We start from the raw sequence: 22,330 nt of genomic DNA, 5'->3' as shown, positions 1-22,330 counted from the left end.
TGTTCATGACTACCTCCAGCAGAGGAGACAGTGTCTGCACTTAATGTATGGTTTATATAGGCACAGACAGCTTTCACTTTGGAGCCAAAAGACAGGATCACTGGGTGTCCTAAACAATGAGCAGGGCAGCTGCCCAGTGCACAAGGTATTGACCAAGCTGAAGGTGTTGTTATCGTGGATTGGTATGAGATTGTTTTGCATTTGGCATCAGAAAACATGCATTCATATAAAGGGTTTTGAAATAAAAACTGTGTGAGTATAAATTCTCATGTGGGTTTTTCTAAAATGGGACTATGCTTGTTCCTTTTTACCCTGGTTCTTATGTTCGTAGGGATCCTTAATTGGATTTTCAGGTTTTGTTCAGCAGAGATAGTAGTTTTGCCATTAAGTGTCATTGTACTTTTCCCAGAGTGTCTCAAATCAGCACAAGCCTTTTGGCAGCAGCATTTTGGTCCCCACACGAATCTGCACGCTTCATTCTTAATTCATCAAGAACTGGTAGTGTGGCAGTGCAGTGGGAAGGACCTTGCACTCTGGCAAAGTTCTCCCTGGAAGTGCTGGCAAATGAGACGTCAATATTTACATTCATCTTGAAGCACTGAAACGTTCAACATGACTGCTGTGTGTTGCTAAAGCTCTCAAGGGGATCAAAAGTCAACCTTGCCAGTTTAACTGGGGGAGACTTTTTGGTTGCAAAATGAGCTTCCCAGAGGTGTTTATGTTCTTACTGCTCCTGTGTCACCTCTGTCTGATCCATTCTGTACACCTTCTTCCACTCTGGAGATAGGTTTGAACAAGGGCAGAGTGTGGAAGTCCTGCCTTGGGGTGACTTTATGATGTGTATCCCATATTGCTGCCCTATACCCAGAAATTAATTCTTGTGCCTTTCTATGCCTTTAAACTGAGCCTGAGAGGGGGAAGGAAAAAAACTGGGCAAAACTTTTTCAAAGCAGTTTGCAGCTTGTTCAAGGTCACACAGAGATAGTGACTTTTTTTTCCCAGCCAGCTTTCAGCCAATTTTTTTTCAGGTTTGTTTTTTTTTTTTTTTTCTCTTTTTCCGGAGAGAGACTGAGAGTTGGACTTTTTTCCTTCCCTGGAATTTCGGATTTTTTCCCTTTTTCTGTGGATTGCTTCAATATCAGAACACATTGGGAGGACTTTCCATTGAGCACTGAGCGCCTGGCCCTGGGCCAAGTCCCAGCTCTGAGGAGACCAAAGGGAGTAACACTTTCTGAGGTTTTTTTCTTCACAGCAAAAGATTTTATTATTTAGCATTATTATCCTTTTCCCATGTGTTTGTTAAATAAACAGTTTTTATCTCTTTCCTTTGAGGAAAATTTATTTTTTCCTGAACCTGGTCGGGGAGGGGTGGTTGTGCCTTCTCTCAGAGAATATATCTCTAAATTTGACCAAACCGGAACAAGTCCCACCAGTGAAATCAGCACCTGATTTGCCTACATGTCTGAATGCTGCCTTGTGCCTCCAGGCAGTTCAGTGCTGAACTGCAACAATTTTTTTGTGGTCAACAGGTGCTTTGGCTGTTGCAAGCAATTTCAAATGACAGATCAGGAAAGACTGTGGTATGCTGCATGGAAGCTTAAGTATGTGGAAAATCTTTCTTTAGTTGTGAGTTTTAATAGGAAAATGCCCTTTTTTTTTATTGTTCAGAATACCATAGCAACCTGGCCAATAAGGCAGACTGGATACATGTAAAGGAGTAAGTATGGAAATGCTTGGCTGCCTGTATAGTCATTTCTGAAATCCACAGAACTTGTTGATCCTACACCATTTTAAGAGGAGCTTTTTAACTAAAATTGGGTTAAATCAATTACATGCTGCATTTCCAGATGTGTTGGGGGGTGTGTGTGTGTGTACAGAAATCATGATCATGCTTTCTGCAACTGACTCTTTCAGCCATTGTTTTTCCACCCAAATCTAGCTTACAGCACAGCAACAGAGCAAATCTGCTACAAATTCTTGGCACTGCCACTTGATTCAAAGCCTTACTAGTGCTGACGTCATTACGAACCCTCTGTGATTATTACTGTGTATCTTTCCACTGCTCTCAGTTGCACAGTGCAATTTGAGTGGAAAAGCATTGAGTCAGAACTCAGCCTTCAGCCAAGAGAGGATGCTGTGTTACTTATTGTGACCAAGGAAAGCAATGCCCAAGGGCTAAAAGTGATAAAGGAGGGAGGCAGACAGATGGTGCTACTGAAAATGAAATCAGCTGGTAGAGGTAGCAGAACCTCTCTGAATATAGATCCCCAGTGTCGGGGCCAGGTGGAGCTGTCCCTTGGGATAAAGGGGCAAAAAGACAGTTCTCCAAGAGGCAGATGCTAAGAGGGGCAAAAGAGATGTTAGTGCATGTGACCAAGCCAAGAAAAAGCAGTCACCTGACTACTTGGCTAGGGCTGGAGGCCAGAAACAGCAGAAAAAGGAGCAGGGAATAAGATGTAGGAGGATCTTCAGATGGTGCCATTAGGCTGTGTGCAGTATGTTGCACACTGGGGGATGTGGCATTCCTCCAGGCCCTTCTTTGCTTTTTTGGTGTATATATTTCAAATGCTCCTTTTAAATCTGCTACACGGGAAACATTTGAATTTCTGAAATCTTTTCTGTTTGTTTTGAAATGAAAAAAAATATCATCGAGGGCAGATTTAATTGACTCAGTCGTGGGACTTGAACACAGCCCGATTTCCCCAACTTGCCCTGTTCAGACACTGAAACAGCACTGATGCTGATTGAAATGACCCCAGTTGGCACACAGGAATACAGCCCAGATCCACATCCTGGCTATTTACCCTAAGCCAGCATTTTTTCCAAGCAGCCACTGTATTGCTGCGAATTGCCTTCATCATACAAGCCCCACTGAGAAATAATTTAGCTTTATAGAAGCTTCATCTTCTAAATATAGGAGAAACTGACCCTAAAACACAGCTAGTCACTGGGAGCAGCTAAAAGAGGGATTTTCACCGTAGTGGTAATTCATGCCCTCAGTTCATAGATAGAAGAATTGTGCTTACAAGCATATGAAATGAGGTCACTTACAAAGCTGGTCTCTAAACAGTTATTCTCAAATTAGTGGTACTGTTTACCTTTAAAGTGTCTGATATATCCTGAAACTGATGATGTGATGTCTGGAAATCCCTTCAGGTCATCCGTGTGCTGTTCTTGTCATCTGATTACTTTGCAGGGCTGATTCTAATGTAAAGGGGAAGCACTTTGTAGTCTTATTTTCGTGGCCCTCCAAGGGATAAACTTTGAAAATGCTAATACTGGGATCACAGCAAAGGAATCAAAAGTGAACTCCTTAAAAAATGTAAATGCTTTGTCTTTTCATTGTCTTTTCTGTATAGTTTTATCTTTTGAGCAGAAGCACACTGCAAAGTATTAGATTATTCTTAGGATGAATAGCAGCTAGTGCAGACACAAAGTGGTAGCCTAAGCTTGCTATGAAATTTAAAATCCATTTAGGCTGTTCATCAGCTTGGAACAGATTTAGAAAAGCATATGAATACACATGTCCACTGCTGCCTGAAGCTTTAATGGATTCAGTGAGCATTTGTCTGTAGAAAAGCAGTCCAGGTTTTCAGTTGCAGAGCTTAGCGATCCTATAGTCTATAGAAGACCAAGGCTTACTGAAAAGAACTGTTTCTTGGAGGTGTTCTGTTCAGGTACATGAGCCTGGGGCTAGGGAAATGCAAGCTGCTCAAAAAGAACCTTCTACTGAGTTATTGGGGAAAGGAAAAGACAGGAAAAATTGTATAGTGTGAAGGTGAAAGTATACTCTTTCCCCAAGTACAAGAGAAGTAATCTCATGCTGGGGCACAGTGCAGTCATGTTTGTAAGGAATGTGATAGTCTCCCTCTGCTGTGATATTCCCTCTCCTGGGGCTGGAGTCTTACATCATATAGGTATGAAGGCACCCCATTAAGGAGGAATGGAGGAATCCTTTCCTTTCCTCTTTTGTTCCCTCAGTCCAGTCAAGGTATTTTGAGGAAGATTTTTAAAGACAAATAGCCATATAAATTTTTTTATTCTTCTTATCCCTGCAGAACCTGTGCAGTTGTTACTGGCTTTAGTCAACATTACTCCTGTGCTACAGGCAGATTGTATTATTCTTGGGGAGGTTTTGAAGGGATAGATAGCCTCCTTTCTCTAGTGTCTTCAGCCCTGGAATCCAGAGAAAGTTCCCGACAGAATCCTCCTTTAGATTTCTTTAGAAATAATAAGGGAAAGCTGACTTCAGCTTTGCTTCCAGTTGCTAGACATAATTTTAATTATAGTCATATACATTACATAAAGTATGGAAGAAGGTTCTTCCAGCAGCTGACTGCTGGTTCCTGTCAAATTGTTGCCAAAATTACATGGTGTTGATCATCCTGAAATTTTCAGATGACTCTTTCCCACATCTCCCATCCAGTTTTTTAACCACTCTCCATTTTAATAATTTATCTTATCCCACTCTAAAGACACTTGATTTTAATATGCACTGGAAGTCAGTATGTCATGAATCTGGTAGGGAGAACTTACTGGAGAAGATCTGAAGTTGCTGATGGTTGATTCTGCCATGTTGGTATAAAAGCTTTCAAAAACAGCCTGCCAGCAGGGCTGTCTGCCGGTCACATCACCCAGTCTGCCCACGGGCGGCCTGTTTGGCCTATCTCAGGTGTCAGGTTAGTACAGTTTGGTCTCATTGCACTGCTGCCTTGGCTGGAGGCCTCCTTTGGCACAAGTGCAGTGACACAACCACATCTGCTCCACAGATGAACTTCAGAGACCATACAACTGCAGTGCACTTTAGCAAGAGCCATCAGCCAATATGTACATGGAATACAGTATTTACTGAAAGTACTCAAGAGAGCATAAAATAAAGGCAAGCCCATAATCAAAATGCCAAGTTGAAATTTGGGTTGTGGAGTGTTTTGCTCCTTGCTCTGTTGCTAAATTTGTATTTTCCTGAAGCTCCTTGTTCTGAAGTTCCTTCTGATAAAAGAATTAAAATGGAGCTTCTTTTCTCGAACTCTTTGTCTGCCCAAAGGAGAGGTGTGCTCTATTGTTAAATGTGCATAGTTCTCAGTATGTTAGTTCCAGATCCTTAGCTGAGACTTCTAGATGTTTTTCTAGCACAAGTAGTAGGGTCACAGTATTGTTCCTATTCATATTGCACCTAGAAATGACAAAGTTCACAGGTATGGGGGAAAAACCCTTCTTTGCTTCCTTTAGACTTCCAATCAGTTGAAGAATTCTACTGGAGTTGTTTCTAATTTTTTACCTTCAGTGAATAATTTAATAAAGTTTTTAGAATGTGACAGGCCCTGTTCTTTAAAATGAGATATAATTGCTAGTACTGAAGTGCAGCCCAGAGTGGGACAACAGCAACTATACTCAGAAGTGTCATCTCCAATAAGCAGCTTGTCTTGAAATATACCCAAGCCATTGGCACGTTCACTATGGCTCACTTCAAAGATGCCTTTATTTTCTTAGGAAGGGTGGGGTTTTTGGTTTTTGGTGTGCAACATGTAATCAAAAGGATGTAATCAGAAAAGGCTGAGTTCTCTCACCAATAAATAACACTGTTTATGTGGAGTCAGAATAAGAACATATATAATATGTGTATATATGCATATAAAAAAATGTGTATGTTCCTGCTGGCAACCCCTCAGAGAACTGTAGGCTTCCAGGAATTGTTACCTTCAGAATTGCTGTGGTTGTCTGAGCACCAGTGCAGAAGGCCATGCTGTGACCTCAGTGAATTGCATTAGATGGGAATGTCAATATACACAATTAACTAACTATTGACCTTTAGTACTGGGCTATTTTAGGCAACCAGTCAGGCTGTACATAGTAACTCACAAGCACATGGCTCCAAGGCTTAGATATTCCTCCACACGAAGGCCATGACAGTCCACAGAGTTTCAGCAAGTGATTATGGGGTTAGAAGGGTCAAATTCAGGCTGTCAAGGCTTAGGCTACGTGTCACACATGAGCATGGCGGAAACCTCCTATGAGGAGTGCTCTAAAACCTGCTGCCACTGTTGCCATCATAAATAGCCAGTTTGGCCAAAGGTGCTGCTGCCTGGGGAGGCTGCTGCTGGGGCAGTAAGGTTGGTGTGTGCCAGAAGCTACAGAGTGGAGAAGGCTCTGACTGTGCATTTTCCCAGCCTCTTCAGAGCTGAGCCCTGCGTGGGAGCAGCATCAGAGCACCAAGATAGCTGCATCCGCCTGTTCCGTTCACCCATCACCGCCTCTTCTTTGCCCTGCTCTGTTCCAAGGCTGCCTGTATTTCTTCTTTTCTGTGGCACCTTTGTGCCTGAAAGCTGCTGTGTCTGAGTCTGAGTCAGTAGACCCAGGTGAGCTGGGAGGACTGGCCAGCAGCAGCTATATGTAGCCTGCATGTAGATCTGGCAGAACTTGGTACTTAGGCTTCTGGCAGCAGCTTGCATTTTACTGTGCTCTTGTCAGGCAGTTGTGCTTCACTGTGAGAGACTCATTGCCCTCACTGACTAGTGTTCCTAGGGAGGTGACTGGCATTAAAGCAATGATCAGTTTTACCTCTCTAAATAGTTTCATGAACAAAAAGCATGGGATGAAAGGGGGACAGACTGAATGACTGGAGGCTCATCGAACCATGGCTTTTAGTGGTAGCCACAGCTTGCATTAGCTTGAACCAAGGCTGGGGCATAACTTCTTCCAGTGTTTTGTTGTTCTTTTTTGTGGTGCCTATCCAAGTGTGTTAATTTCTGTTCATATTTTGATTGCATTTTCATTATGTATGAAAATGGCAAAAAGTATCTTTTGTTCTGAAACAGAAAGGGGGGAAAGGAAATCTGCCTCAGACGTTGAGTTTCTGCAAGTCACCCTGAACAGTGCTGGCATTTAGAAACAGAATACTAAGCTTGAAATGCAAGTGAAATTCCACACTTTCTTTTTCATCCCAGACTTTTGATTTTCCAAGTGGCAGGACTTTAACACTCTTCTTATCAGACAATTGGATCAAGAAGCCAGTAACATGGTTTTGGAAGGGAAATTTTGGATCACTGTTTCTAGTCATCCACTGTTAGACTCTCACATCATATATTCTGCTGTCCTTTTCTTGAAAAGTTCATTGCTAGACTGAAGCAGCTGAGAGATTGGATTAATTCTTAGAAGGTTACCTTCTGTGATTTGCTCGTAATGTAAAACCTGAGACAGATATATTAATTGATTTGTGACTTCACTTCCAACAATATATAGCTCTGTCTCCATCGCAGAATGCAACATGCTGTTTTACTGGTTTAATATTTTGTTTTTAGATGATTGCTCAATATGTCTTTTAAACTACTTTGTTATTTGAATTTTCTTGATTTTCATTTGCAGAGTGAAACAGTTTATCAGCAGATTAGTGTCAGATCTTTCATTAAATTGTCAGACTTTCCATTAAAAAAAAGCAATTACTGCACAAACCCTTTTTAAAAGATAGGATTTGAAGTCAGGTGTACCTGCTTTTAGGAGAGGTTAAGCATCAAAGAGAGAACAAATTTCCAACAAATACCTGAATTTACATCATTGCATGATCAGAATCCTATATCATTAGCACATGCAAGTGGAGTAAAATGTAGAGAACTGTAGTTTCCAGGATAAAGCCAGTAATTGATCTTAGTCTTTAATTTGTTTTGTCACAGTCATAACATAGCTCAGTTTGCTTTCTGGCCCAAGGTTTTTCTGCTGGGTTTTATTCTATACATGTACCCAGCTGGTTAAGATGGGAAATAATTTACAGTGTCTTACTAAGGGTTAAGAGGTGTGTGTCTGAGTCTTGGTTGAGTCTTGTCTTTGATTCCTTCAGACCCAGCTGTAAATGGATAACTGTTTTTTCAGTCTCTCTGCACCTGAGGCGTCGCAATGTGAGGGCAAATACATTGCTGTCTATAGTGCTGTTGACTAGAGAAATAAAACCTTAAAAGATGAGTTCTGTGACAAGGAAGGTGATTGTTTTATCTATATTTATAAAGTAGCATGTGTATGTATCTTCTCTCACAAAGAGATAACCGTATAATGTGTGACAAGGAACCTTGATTTTGCTATGACAGTACAAAAAAGCATGTGGCAGCCTTGTTTAAATATACAATAGGGACTTTTAATAAATTAAGTATAGAATTGAAGAGTCCAAAGACAGGTACAGTGTGTGTTGCAGCATGACCAAAGCAGGGATGACTGAGCAGCTCTGGTGTCAGCTGAAGCTGAAGCATGGGCACAGCGTGCTTCTGTGGCAGCACACCTTTTGTCACTTGAGGTCTCTCTGGTCTGGCTGTGTGCAGTTGCCTGACCCAGGTCTCTGCTGGCTGTGCTGGTTTCTGTGCAGCCCGGTATGTAGCTGACACTTCTGTTGTTCTGCTGATTGCATTGTTCCTTCCTGCGTTTCAGGCTTTGCTGTGCAGATCAAAAGAGCTGTAAACCTTTGTTTGAATTTTGAAATGCAAGCAGTGTTTTGCAGCAGTGGGTGAGCAGTGCAGCCTGTCCAGCAGCTGTGGAACATGGGAGACCAGGTTTAAAGACGCTCTATTATGAGGTTATTGATGCAGGTCTCCTCCTCGCCAAAACCTCCAGGTAGAGTTGAGAAGTCTGTCGAAGTGATGTGCAGAATACAGCAGCAGAAAAGATCTTCAATAACAGCCAGTGGAGTCACAGCTCTGAGACAACGTTCATTCTTAGCACATTGATTTTAGAGGCTTGTCTTTTAAGTGTTAAATATGCCAATAGCTTCGCTTTATATTTTTGAGTTAGTTCAGCTAATTCTTAATTCTTCAATTTTACTTCTCACTGTGCTCTTGTTGCGACTTACGAATATGACTGCTGCCACACCTCTTGTCCAGGTAGATGGAATATCCTGTTCAACTAAGAGCAGTATGAAAGGCCTCCCAAAGTACAGAAAGTACTTCAGGAAATGGTCTGGGTTGGCAGATGGTGCTCATGTGCATGTGCTAGTAAGGAATATAAATCCTCAGGTTGTGTTTGAGTTACTGAATTACTGACAGTTCTGTTTTGTGAAGAAAACCCCAAGCCTCTAATCTCTTGCCATCATTGCAAGAGGAAGGATTAGCTATTACATGGTAGCTAAATTCCAACTAGTTTATACACACACTTCTATCTAATTATTTTAATTACTGTAGCATTGCTCATGTCCTGAGGTATTGTTCTGTGCAATGTTTGACTGCTGGCAGATTCCACTCCAGAGATGTCTGCATTTGACCTTGGGGTAAAACATTTCTGTTCTGATCACTACTTCTCCAGGGATGAAGCTATGCGACCTTTCTCGCATTTAACAGTAAAGTCACTTTCTTACAACTAGCCCTTGAGTATCTGCTGTAGAGTGATATCTGACTCCATATGCTGTGTTTCACCCTGAAGGTGATTGCTGTGCATACTGACTCCTGACTTGAGGGTTTTGTTTGTTTGTTTTAATTTCACTGCAGGCTGGAAGTCCAACCTCTGTCTCTGCCCCTCACAGCTTCTCTCGGACTTCTGTTACACCATCCAACCAGGACATCTGCAGGTAAAGTGTGCTATTTGCGTAGCTACAGTGAGGCTCAGGCGAGGTTCAGATTAAGGAAAAGCAAAACTGAAAAAGCATGTTTATGGGGAAGTAAGTGATATAGGGTTCCCACATAAAGCATCCCATTTGTTTGACTCGACTGCTGTCTAACACTGCTTTGTTAAATCCTACTGACTGTTTGGCCCCGCTATGTTTGCCATTCCCACACTAGCTGTAATTCTCATTTCTTCACTATTAATTATACGTGTTCTCTTTTTTAATAGTTTTTTTACTTTCTGTGCTTTTATTCCACTGTTCTGCATGCAGTTCCAGTGCAGTGTTTTCTGAGTGTTGTCATCACAGTCCAGTGCAGTCTGCTGTTGTCTTGAGAAATCCGCACTGCCAGAGCCCTCTGACACAAGGGGTCACTGTGACAGTAATCTGTCAGGACACGTTACATGCAGCAAAGAGAAACTCCCGTGGGCAGGATCGGGGCCAGGCACTCAGGTCTGCTAAGAATGTAAAGCCCACCCGCATTCTGAAATTCTCCAAGTCCCTCAATGACGTGGACCAGAAGGCGCAGAGCACCAGTGAGTGCTTTGATTATGTGGAGCGAACACGCTCTGAAGGCAAACTGACCCCGAACCAAGAGCAGTGTTTAAGGATTAACAGATTTCATCTTAAAGAGAGGAAACCACTGAATCTCAGGCCTCTTTCTTTTAGCAATTTTAAGCACTCCTATATCCCTTCCCTTTCCAACTACTCAAGTGCATCGGGAGGAGCAGAGAACCACAGCGCTGTGCATATCCCCCTGCTGGAGGACAAGGTGGACCATGACACCTCAAGGAGCAAAAAACTGTTGCGTTACCTTTTTTCCTTCTCCCACACCTCCAGCATCAGCAGCCTGCATAAATTTCATGAACTGGAGAGCTATTCCAGTCACTTCCAAGCTGACAAATCCTCCAGCGTGCTGGTGGAAAGCACGGACTTCTGCTCTGATGATATGGGAGACGATGACGTCTTTGAGGACAGCACCTCAGTGAAACTCAAAACAAAAGAGCAGCGGGCACCGCTCTGTTCAGTTGAGAAGGACAGTGACCTTGACTGCCCTTCCCCCCTCTCAGAAAAGTTACCCCCTCTCTCCCCTGTGTCCACATCGGGGGATACCTGCAGGTTGGTTTACCAGAGAACCACCTACCTTTGAACCCTTCCATGTGCAGTGGTGACTGTTGTGCTTTCCCCTGCCCTTGTGTGTTGTTTCTGTCTCTTCTTTTACCTTGTCACTTTGCTAATACAATTGGTGTGATTTGAAGCATGCAGCCTTCTCTCTGCTGTCCTGCACCCCTCTGATGCACTTAACAAGGCTACTAAGCAAAATATTTTCCTTTGGAGTCAAATAAATCATCTTAAAATTTATTTCAGGTTTGGGGTTCTGAGATGGTATTTTTCTCTTATCAGTGCCCACACTGGGAATATTATGAGAGACTCAGCTACGCATCATAAAGGTCAAGCTGAACATGTCTTAGCTTTTAATGAGCAATGTGTTGTCCTGACAACACTGATGGTTTGGTCAGAGGGTGGGAGTCAGGAGGAAAACAGACTGCTTGAAAATTGCTTCTGAGATCAGATCAGTATAGCTTTAGAATTTTTTTTGCCTCTCAGTTTGTATCCCACCACACTTTTCTATTAGTAAGGGCTTCCTGGATGCTTTGGTCAAAGGGGATCTGAGCACTGGCTGCTAGAGGTAGGCCTGTGTGATGTCCATAATGTGAGGTCCAAAAACAATGGGTGTCCTTATTCCAGCTACAGAGGATTAATTGTGTGCACAGGTGGTGGGAACAACAAGATCTGGACTGTCTTCATGGTGACTTGTCTGCAGGTCTGCCCTGTCCAACCTCCAAAATGTGGTTGAGGAGCAAGAGTCATCACGTACAGGAGCAAATGTCCAATCCCTCTACCTAGCATTTTATTATCCTAGTCTTTCTCCTCCCTAACAGCACTTCCTAAAGCTGGTTTTGTTATTACTTGCCAATATTATTTGATTTCCCCCCTCATTACCACCATATCTAGTTCTGTACTGGCTTATCATCAACAAGATGCTGTTGTAATCCACCCACTCCTTCATTTCCACTTGCCAGCTATCAGCAAGGTCACAAGAGGCAAGATGCTACACATCAGTAAGAGATTTCAGTAATAGGGATGGCAGCAGGCCAAAATGTACTTCACATATGCTTAGGAACTTGTATTCATTCCCTGAGCTCCTCACCATCCCTTTCAATTCATGACCTCTTTCACATAGTTAGAAGGACTTCACAATGCTTTATGCTACCCAAGGGTTGTGTGTAAATTGAATCTGGAAATCAGATGTCAGCAGCTGGTAGTAACACTTTATCAGATGTCTTTGCTGTTTGCACAAAGGCTGTGAGGAAAATAGGGAGTTTTGCAGAGCTGATGCTTCCTTAGCAACTCTTGCTAAGAGTTGGAGAAGCAAAACCATTTAGGGTAAGTGTGTTTTGGGGTTCAGATTCAGTGCTGTAGTTTTGCATTGTGAATCTATCTCTTAGCAACTTGCATTGGAATTAATCACTTGTGCAAAATCCAGGCTGTCTAAATTAGTTGTTTGTGATCCTGGGGTGGACTGTTCCACCATTGGTTTAGGAATTTTGTTTTATCTTCTATTTCAGACCGTAGTACCTGAGTAGCTGTACCTCTCTGTGCATATTTTGTCTTGGCAAATGCTGTCTGATCTGTTTAAATGCTATTTACAGTTAAGTGCTATTGGTCTGGGTGAAACATTGTCGTTCCTTGCTCCATTTTTTCTTTCAGGTACTGCATTTCTGTCAGGCTCTGTGTGTGTGCCTCATCTGTGAGAAAGCAGCTGTCTAGTTAGCTGTGTCTGTGCTTAATTATTTTGTGCTTGTGTATGTGCTTGTGCAGCAATGGAGTTGTTTAGTGTTAGCTCCTTTGTGGAACACATTCCTTTGATTTATTTGTCTTGGGATCCTCAGTGAACATCCATGTGTGATCACAGATATTACATGGCTCTTCCACATCCTTTCTGCTTCCCCTTCTCCTAATGAGCAGCTTTGCTTCTGATTCAGGATATGTCACTGTGAAGGAGATGATGAGAGCCCTTTGATTACCCCCTGTCACTGTACGGGAAGTCTTCATTTTGTGCACCAGGCCTGCCTGCAGCAATGGATCAAGAGCTCGGATACACGATGCTGTGAACTGTGCAAGTATGAGTTCATCATGGAGACTAAACTGAAGCCTTTGAGAAAGGTAGGCACAGGACCTGCTTCCCCAAGGACACGCTTTATTAAACAGAGATCCACTCTGGAACAGGCTGTGCCCACGAGCCTGCAGCACCCACCACGTATTTATTAACGTTGTTGTGGCTCCTTAGTTAAGTCTGGTCAGTTTTGTATAGGTACAAAAGGATTTGAATTAACACTTACTCTGGCAAATTCAGCATCACTGGAATCCAGCTCTAATAACAGCAGCTTTCTGTGTGTAAATGTACATACATATGTGTGTGTATATATATATGCATGCAGCAATCTGACTATTTTATTTACAGTTAGATTTTAGAGCACAAAACTCTACAGTTATCAACATTTTTTTTAACGTGGGCTTTTGTATCTGTTACCTGCTTTAGTTTGTGGCTCTAAGATCCACATGGCTTTTAAGTTCTCTTGAAAATATGAGGATTTCACATTAAATTTACTTAAAATCACACTTCCTGAATGTAATTTAGTTAAAATTTGTAGCTTTTCTTTTCTTTTTAAAGGATCAAACTTATTTAGTGAAAATAATACATTTTAAGTAGAAGGTGGTTCCCTGTTAAATGTGTTTTCATTTTTTTCTTAGGCTGTGAATGACTTATGTTTTAGTACTCTCAGGTTGCTAGAACCTGTATTTTTGTTTTATAGAAAAGTGCCTTTCATAAATCTGGTGACTTAAAGTATAGGTAATGAGACCAGTTTTGTGCTTTTATCCTCATTTTGTTCTCCCACATCCTCCGAGCTTTCAATTTCAGTTGTCCTTAGGTCAGGATTTTGAGATGGAAGTCACTGGTATTCTTAGCACAGACAAATCCTGCCATATCTACCAAAGCGGAAGAGGTCAATAACAATAACCTCAGTCTGAAACTAGAATAAGTGAGAAACATTAAATTCAGTTACAATGAGCCTAAATCATGTAGGGTGAGAAGTTTTGACTGCAGCTGTCCCAAAACTGTTACGAGAACTTGTCCAGTTCCTAAAAGTGACTCCTAACAGAAAATAGAGAGATTTCAAATACTTATTTTTAGAGAGATGTACTGTCTGCAAAGTGTATAGCTTAGCATGTCCAGTGGGTAGGATGTCCTTTGCTTATGACTGTGGTGGATCATTGCCTTCTAAAAACTGCAGATTTTGGCTTGGTGGCCCCTTGGCACGGAGTGTGGTTGCCTCTGAGCTGCAGTATTGGTCATCATACACTCTGTTGTCTGCGCAGACAATTCTTTGCACAGTCCAACCATAGGACAGTAAAGAAATTACTGTAGAGAATCCAAAGAAAGAAGAGTTGCTATAGTTGTCAGTTGACTACTGGTTTTTTTTTCTGTGCTCACTCTGCCTGAAGTGGGTGGGAAACATTTTCTGAATATTTGTGCCCTGTGAAAAAAAAATGTTGTGCACCTTCAGAAATGAATCACTCAACATCATTAGTTATATCTGAACAGGTCATCTGTGGGAAGCAAGACAAGTTGCCAGAAGGTAGGGATAGAGCCATAAATAGAAGGAGTTTACCTCTCAAATACATCTAAAGAGTCCTTTTAGAGGTTCAGCTGCAGCAAGAACATAAAACGCCTCTGTATCTTCAACTCAGCCCCTACAGTGTCCTTTCAGTCAGGAGAAAAAAGTATGGAACTGGTGAATATGATCAGGATGGGACAAATAATAGGGCTTCTTCTTGTCTGTAGGATAGAAATGGAATTAAACTTCCTCGGCTTCTTAAAGTTGTATTGCAGCATTGGACTGTTCAAACACTAAGTTACTAAGGGAGGAGGGTGAGAACAAAATGTGTCATGGCTCAAATGAAGATGAGGGCAGACAAAAGAGAGATGTTCCATTTTAAAATTTAAATGAAAAAAGATACATTAAATCTAAATTTTCTGCTGATTTTTTTTTTTTTTTTTTTTTTTTTTTTTTTTTTTTTAATTTTAACAACACTTGAAAAATCCAGAACTGCTAACTGTTTTAAGTGGGAAATGCCACATTATGTGTTATCAGAATAATGCAGCAGGGACCTACAGATTTGAGCTTCCTCTCCGGGCTAGTGTGCAATTTGCAGAATATTTCCTCTTTTGCTTTGCAGTCATCTCTCTTGAAGAGGTGACGTGGTGCAAGCTGGTTTGGTGACTCTGGAGCCAGCAGTTCACAGGAGGCATTGTCCAGCAGGGGAGCCCAAGCTGTGGAACAAAAAAGAGAACTATAAATTAATCAAAACACAAGTCCTAATGGCTCTGTAAAAGCATTTGCAAATAGATTTAACATGGTTGCTTTTTGGCAAAATAATTTTATTAACTTATACTTTCTATCAAAAGGCAACAGCTTTGAATAGATGCAAAAGCAATTTTCTATTTTAAATACAATGTGCAAAGGAAATGTTTTGTCCAATCTTTTTCTAAAAATATCGCTTTCTAGTACAACATGAGTCTAGTATTTCATTCCTGGAAGTATTCAATTCTTGTGCCATGATGAGGTTTGGATGCCCACACAACTGGAAATGTGGCTTGGACTGGACAAAGAGATTGTTTGTTGGCAGCTCAGAGATGATCACAAAGTCTCTGTCTCATGTTTCAACCATTCTTGTATTTGTGGCAGTGGAAGCAATAATTCATCATAATGGATGATTTCAATCATATCATTCAGGTCATCCTCACCCCCTTCCACATTATGCCTCCTTTTTGAAGTCCTCTTTTTCTACAAATTATTCTAGGAGACATCAAATGCACCTTTTTATGCATGAGATGTTTATGTGTCCCAGCATATATTTTGTGAAAGTGTGAGAAAAGCCCATCATGACTCTCTTCCAGACAGATATGCTAAGGGATGTGTGTCCCACATGCAAAAACTTTCATCATATACACAGGGGAGATTACAGAAAAGAAATTTAAAACATAGCTTCTGGGTGTCTCAGGTATGTCTGGCATATTAGAAGCATCTATAATAATCATCTAGTTTCCTTGTATCTTTCTGAAATTACATTGGCCTGATTTTGTGGTTTTGTTTTGGGCTATATAAGCATTATTGATAGATGCAGGTCTGGGGATTTAGTTTGCTGCATCCTCTTGCTTAGAAAAGCTGTCACCCCAATTGTGTGGTATATTCTTAGGGCATATGTATTTAAGTGCACTTGAAACACTGAAAATAAAGTGTGAGTGCCACTGCTGTAAGCGGTATTAAATATATGTAAAGATTGAATGAAACCCCCAGAGGCATGAGGTCAGAGCTGAACAGCCTTGAGCCGAGAGCTCAGCAGCTATGGGACTCTGAGAGCTCACCATGAGGTGTCTTTACACACCATGGTCAACTGAATCATGTGCCACTTCACCATTGTTTTATTGAATGCCTCCCTGAGCAAGGGTACGCACTCCCACTCGTGACACTCAGCTGCAGGCAGCTGTGGGTACCTGCTGTCAAGTGGGGAACACAGGAAGGAGCAGCAGTGCTTGGGCCCCTCTGTGCTGGAGCTGCCCATGTGTGGGTAAGCAGGGTGTGATGACATTGTGCTGAGGGTGGGAGCTGCACTCGAGTCCCCTCTAGCACCAGGATGGCTCCTGTCACAGCAGGGTGAGCTGCTAGCCATCACACACATGCTGTGGCCAAAGCAATGATGCCATTTGACTTTTAAAATCCTTGTTAGGAGGAAACTCGTCTCCTGCCTGGTTTTTGTTTTTATCAATGTTCTCTTTTCATACTCTCTAGTAACTACAATAAACTCCTAATCTTTTACTCTGGTTCTGGGTTTCTTGCCAGTGGGAGAAGCTGCAGATGACAGCCAGTGAGAGGAGGAAGATTATGTGCTCTGTAACATTCCATATCATTGCCATCACCTGCGTTGTGTGGTCTCTCTATGTCCTGATAGACAGGACTGCTGAGGAGATTAAACAGGGACAAACTACCGGTATGTTACTTGCTTATCTTCCCACTTATTCTCTTGGAATAATTATTTATCCTGATTGCAGAGAGCATGTGGAACATAAGTGTGCAGGTAATCTTTATACTTAAACTAGTCAGCTTTACCCTGGGGTTGGGTTTGTTTAAAAGCACCGTTCTAAAATTACGTAGTTAAATCAATAAGTTTACCAGTGAATTAATCTGTGGGTGCTTTTTAAATCTGTTTCAGGTCAATTTAGTTTGCACTTGTGAAATGCACAGATATGAGAGCTAATCCACTGTGGCCAGACACAAAGTTGCACTGCCTCAGCAAATTTAGGTCTAAATTTGCAGATAAGGATGTAAGCATTTGTTTGCTGCTATGACTACCTTTAAACTGGGCAAAACTGGAACAGTTTTAAAAAAGAGAAGAAGTTAAGAGGAACCTAAATTCAAATCTTTGAGGTAAATCAACAGGGTTTTCTTTCCTCCCAGTCATCTGTGGGTGGGTTAGTCATCAGTGAGAGCCATGTTAGGCTGGAAAAACTTTTATGAGTGATTGTGCCTGAAGCAGAAGAAATTCAAGTTGAATATTAGGATTCCAATTTGCATAACTGAGACAGGATGCACTGCAATTCATGTAGTGGCTGCCACCCCAGTGCAATCGGTATCTCAGCTTCTTGAATAGTAAGCTTTCTTGAGTATGTCAGCAGTAAACTTACCAATCTGAAATGTGTTTACTCAGGTAAGCTGGGCTTCAGATTTGCAGCTGTCACAGAACTGTTCCTCAGGCAGCTGAGCCTGAAGGTGGGGATAGAAGGGATGGAAGCTGTTAGAAGGCTTCCAGAGCACTGCATGCCAGCTAGACATGCAGGTGGAAGATGTTTCTGCTATGAAGAGGAAACCATGCCATAGAATCCCTTTCATAATTTGATCCAGTCTTAGTCTAAAAACAGGTGTAAGAGGACTTAAGCATATTACAAGCAACTGGTGGTTGCTTTGACTTTGTGATTGTACTGCATCAAGGCTCAGACACAGAAAATCAGTTGTTTTGGTTTTTTCTCGGGTGGGGAAGAATGTGATATGTGAATCAGAAGTCTGTGTGCTTGACTTGAAGGAGGGAAAAAAAAGCCAAACAGGAAAAATGGCAAACTAAGAATAGTTTGCATGACCCAAACTCCGTGACAGTTTCCTTACAGTACATTTTTGAAAGATCCAATTTAGTCCAGCCGATATTGACCTGGTCCATTTTTTAATTCTTCTTTTTATTTTCTTTCTTCCAGGTATTCTAGAGTGGCCATTTTGGACTAAGCTGGTAGTTGTGGCTATTGGTTTCACTGGAGGACTTCTGTTCATGTATGTACAATGCAAGGTGTACATACAGCTGTGGAAGAGACTTAAAGCTTATAACCGAGTAATATATGTACAAAACTGTCCAGAAACTAGCAAAAAGAATATTTTTGAAAAACCTGCACTAACGGAGCCAAACTTCGAAAGCAAAGAAACGTTTGGGGTTCACCATTCAGACACAAACTCTTCACATTACACAGAGCCAGAAGACTGTGCTGCAGAAATCCTTCATGTCTGATTTCTGGGTGGGAGGGGTGTTTCTGTATGTCCTTGAAGATTTTAATATCATTGTTTACTGCAAACTGCTCTACCTTTTTAAAATCAGCTAACAGCTGAGGGCTGGCAGATAAATTTTTTTACTTTTGTTTTTTGTTGGAATTTTTTTAAATCCCTTAGGCATATCTGTCAATGTCATCATGGCTGCATACCTCTCAACATTTTGTGTCTCATACTGGCTGATCAAAGAGCCACAGGATATTGGGTAGAATGAGCCTTGGGTTTGGTATCAAGCAAGCCGCTAGCGAGCTGTCACCAACTTCATGGAGTCTGTTACTTTAGAAGATGAATCTTAAGTGATTCTGGAGGATGCGTAGAGTGCAGTTGGTTGGTTGGTCGGTTCTTTATGCGTGATGAAGGAGGTTGTCCCAGACAGTGAGGGAAATGAGAGAGAGAGTGTCTAATCTACCACTAACACTGCCACTAACATTGTGTCTTAGGCAACAGGTGTAAAAATCTTGCTTTACATATTGCGATGAGACTTAAAAAGCATATAGCACTTTTAAAAATCTTTATTTTGTAATATGTATGTCAAATGAGAATGAAACTTGAAAGAATGTCTCATTTTTGAAACATTTCTTCATTCTTTACCCCATCTATTCTTCTGGAACATAAACCTCTTGCCTTATGAAAAAAAAAAAAAATTAAAAAATTCCAGCCTGTGATTTCCAACACATGCCCACATTATCTTACTAAACCAAACACTAAAAAACTCTGCCTCTTTGGGGTTCCTTTGAGGAGCAATTTTCTTCAAAGGATATTGCACTTGTGACTTGTGTATGAGGAGTAGTGGATGTGTACAGTGTTTGTTTTCAATAGTTTCAGTGCTCTGTTTTGGGGATTGGTTTTGATTTTTTTTCCCCAACAAGTCAGACCATCACCATACCTGCACATATATACCTGATGTAACTTTCATTCCAAACCATTGGCAAAGGCTTTGTTGCTATATTGATAAAAATGTGAGCTGTTATAGAAAAAAAGGAAACTTAGTCAATACAGCTGAAACTGGTTTTCTTTCTTTAGTGCTGTGTCATGTGTGAATTACCCAAGAATTTGATGTTGTCAGAGGAGATGCTGAGATCCAAGTGTAGGAAGTAAATATCACATTAAGTGGATAAATTTAAAAATACCTGCCTGGTTTTAGTCCTGATGTGATGCACTATGTGGTCAGAGAATAGTTTTTGTCTGTGCTTTTGAATTTGGGACTGGCTTTTTAATTAGTCTGCTTTCATGCAAAGAGAGGGACAGTTTTAAAATCTGTTTGCAGACTTTTAGACAGAGTTGCCCAAAGCCTGGGGTGTCTGCAGTTGATTTGTTTGTCCAGTCTGCTTCACTGCACCATTGTCCAGCTTCGAGCCCTCATTCAGCCAAAGTCTCAGTGTGACTGGAGCAGAAATAGAGCCCCACGAAAAGTCAGCACATGAGGCCTCTACATTTGAAAGCTGACTTTCCCTACCTGAGCCCTATCTAAATCTCTGTAAAATCAATGATGATAATATAGCTGGTTTTAGTAGGAGTTGCCTGGACTTCTCAGGTAAAAGTTTCTGTTTACTTGTTGAGATACTGAACTAAATTCTGAGCTCTAGTTCAAGTTTCACTTACTATTTTTCTAGTACAACTTTGGGTACATTCTTTTCATAGTAAAAGTAGCTGCTTTAAGACTTCTTAAAGTATACCAGTAAGAGATCAGGGATTTTTTCCTTAACATGTAATATTAATTTATTTCTAAATCAATATTTTAATAGGAGGCAGAGAAGGGACTGTGGGAAGAGAACACACATCCCAGTGGTTACTGAGACCTGTTAGAGGAAAAGCACGTGTGCCTCTCACTTCATGCTTGAAGCTTACTGTCTGTGATCTTCACGAACAACATGGTACCTTGTTCTTGAGACATGTTAAAATCCAGACCTCTGGGCAGTCCTGGTAAAGCTGCACTGGCATGGGTTTGTGTACTGTATTAGCTGTCAGGATGTCCCGTGCTTAAGTGATACAGGCAGACAAACCCTGCACACCCTGCTAGTATCAGGGCAGAGTCTTCATGACCATACACATTCAGAGTTTGTTGCCTGTGCCTGCCATAATTTAAAGTGCAATTACTCAAGACCTTTCCTGAACTCTGCTGTGGGTGATCCTCTTCTATTATGAGAACGCAGTTAATACACCGTCTCATTTTGTTTTCTATTTTGTTCTGTGAAAGATTCACTAGATAAACTCAGGTGGGTTAAGTATCAGGTCTTGCACACCTTCATGATGTTTTCTGAAATGCCCAAGTGCACCAGGCCTGCCCATCTGCGAGATGCTCACGTTACAGCTGCAGAATGGACACAATCAGCTGCCGAGCGATGCTGTGCACGTTCTCATCCCATCTGTGGCTGGTAGGTGAAATGAAGATGGACAAGTCCTGGTATGAAACCTGGCTGTTCTCTAGCTCACACCTGAGAGGCTGTGGTGTGTGAGCAGTGTTCTGACATTGCCAATACAGCGTACTGTAACTTGCTGGTCCTGCTTCAGTCACTGTTGTACATGATTCTGGGTGAAATACTGCAAAATCTCATTCGGTGTTTCGGAAGCTGCATGTGGAATGTGCCAGGTTGTGTTCAGTGTATTCAGGGTACTGAATGTTTTTGCTGTGCCCCTGAGTATCTTAACTTGTGAAGAAAAATCATCTCCAGCAAAATCACTTGGGGAAAAATATTTGTGAATGAAAATGTTTTAGCCAGTGTTGCTGCTAACAATTCCCTCTCCATTTTCATTCTTCTGAATGAAAATTAAGGCCTATTATTTAAACTCTTACACTGCTTAGGATTGCTCATACCAGGAAAGGCTGTAGAAGAGATCTATTTGTCAAGGGTTTCATTTATGCTGGTCACACTTCTCATGCTGATTCTTGCTTGGTGTTAATGGTGGGTTTCTGGAGATGCAGTTCTCTGCTTCTGCATGGTGCCATCAAATATTGGAGAATGCTGAATGGTGCTTTTTTCTTCTTTGTCCTCAAGAAGATACTGTTGACTTTTTTCAGCTTCCAGCTGCGTGGCACTGATGACATCTCAGGTGAGCTCTGTCCTTTCTGTTCAGATGTCAGTAAGGGGAACAACAATCCCCTATTAGATCAAGCTTTCCAATACTTCCCTCTGGCAGCTTTTGAAATGACTGAAATAGAAGTCTGGTCCGTGTACCTTGGTCAAAGTTAGCTTGGGTTACCCTGGGACTTCCCTGAGACCAGAATTTAAGTAGGAGGGAATGTAGGCTTAATGCCATCTACCACAATCCCTTCCCTAGATTGCCAGAGCCTTTGCTGATGTGTCCAATGCCCCAGATAACTGACCAGATTCCCATTCTATTGACATCACTTCTGTCCAAAAAGACACCATCTGGGCCAAGGAAATTCCCCTGCTATGTCACATTTGATGTATCTGCCAGGTCATGAACATGCATTATGTTAGACAGATGTGTGCTGCAGAAGGTTGATCCCATTTAAGAGCTGATGAGATCTTAAATTCCTATGAATTCTCAGGACTTTTTTCAGCTGTAAGCCTGTATTTTGGGAGCAGGAGTGATGTTTAAAATGTGTTCTGAAGAGATGGCCAGACATCAGGACAGCTTCCTCTGGTCGAATGTCATTGAGATTGGCTTTGCTTCAGCAGGAGGCATTCAGTGAAGATTGAATGAGCCTGCGAGGGGTTAGAGAAGTATTGGGCCTCTGTGCTGTACCTGGGAATTCCTGGGAAGCAGTAGTAACTCTGTGCAAGCCAATCCCCTGTACTGATCAGAGCATCAGTCCCACTTGGTGCGGTAAGGAAGGGGGCTGCTTGGCCTGCCACTCATGAGGAACCTTTGAAGTGATGCCTGGATGTGGCCATGCACAGGAGCTGATTGCTTCTGCCGTCTATGTGGCAGAGTAAGTATCTATTGTGAAGTGGAACCCAGGTCCAAATCTCTCCTAGAGCTGAAGTGTGTTAAGATACAGATTTCTGGTGTGGTCTGCTCTGGAGACTGGCCAGCAATGAAAAGGGGGAGGTCAGTGACTGTGGGTTGGGTCCCTCTC

The 22,330-nt window shown here is 41.7% G+C and overlaps 1 protein-coding gene across 2 annotated transcripts in view; it reads left to right on the top strand.

Moving 5' to 3' along the window:
• The window catches only part of MARCHF8 (membrane associated ring-CH-type finger 8), an 86,164-nt gene extending 66,360 nt beyond the window's left edge, over nucleotides 1-19,804 (top strand). The window contains exons 4-8 of one of the 2 annotated variants that reach the window (XM_082286626.1): nucleotides 9,459-9,538; nucleotides 9,845-10,690; nucleotides 12,619-12,799; nucleotides 16,540-16,687; nucleotides 17,943-19,804. In XM_082286626.1, the coding sequence (XP_082142752.1) occupies nucleotides 9,459-9,538; nucleotides 9,845-10,690; nucleotides 12,619-12,799; nucleotides 16,540-16,687; nucleotides 17,943-18,247 (1,560 nt within the window). In that variant the 3' untranslated portion in view covers nucleotides 18,248-19,804. The remainder of the gene's footprint in view (nucleotides 1-9,458; nucleotides 9,539-9,844; nucleotides 10,691-12,618; nucleotides 12,800-16,539; nucleotides 16,688-17,942) is intronic. The other variant, XM_082286627.1, reaches the window with a different exon arrangement.
• The last annotated feature ends 2,526 nt before the right edge of the window (nucleotides 19,805-22,330 follow it).

This window comes from Coloeus monedula, assembly GCF_965178545.1.
Source record: "Coloeus monedula genome assembly, chromosome: 8".
Taxonomy (NCBI): domain Eukaryota; kingdom Metazoa; phylum Chordata; class Aves; order Passeriformes; family Corvidae; genus Coloeus; species Coloeus monedula.
The sequence above is the reverse complement of the archived record's forward strand: the minus strand, read 5'-3'. Positions and strand labels throughout refer to the sequence as shown.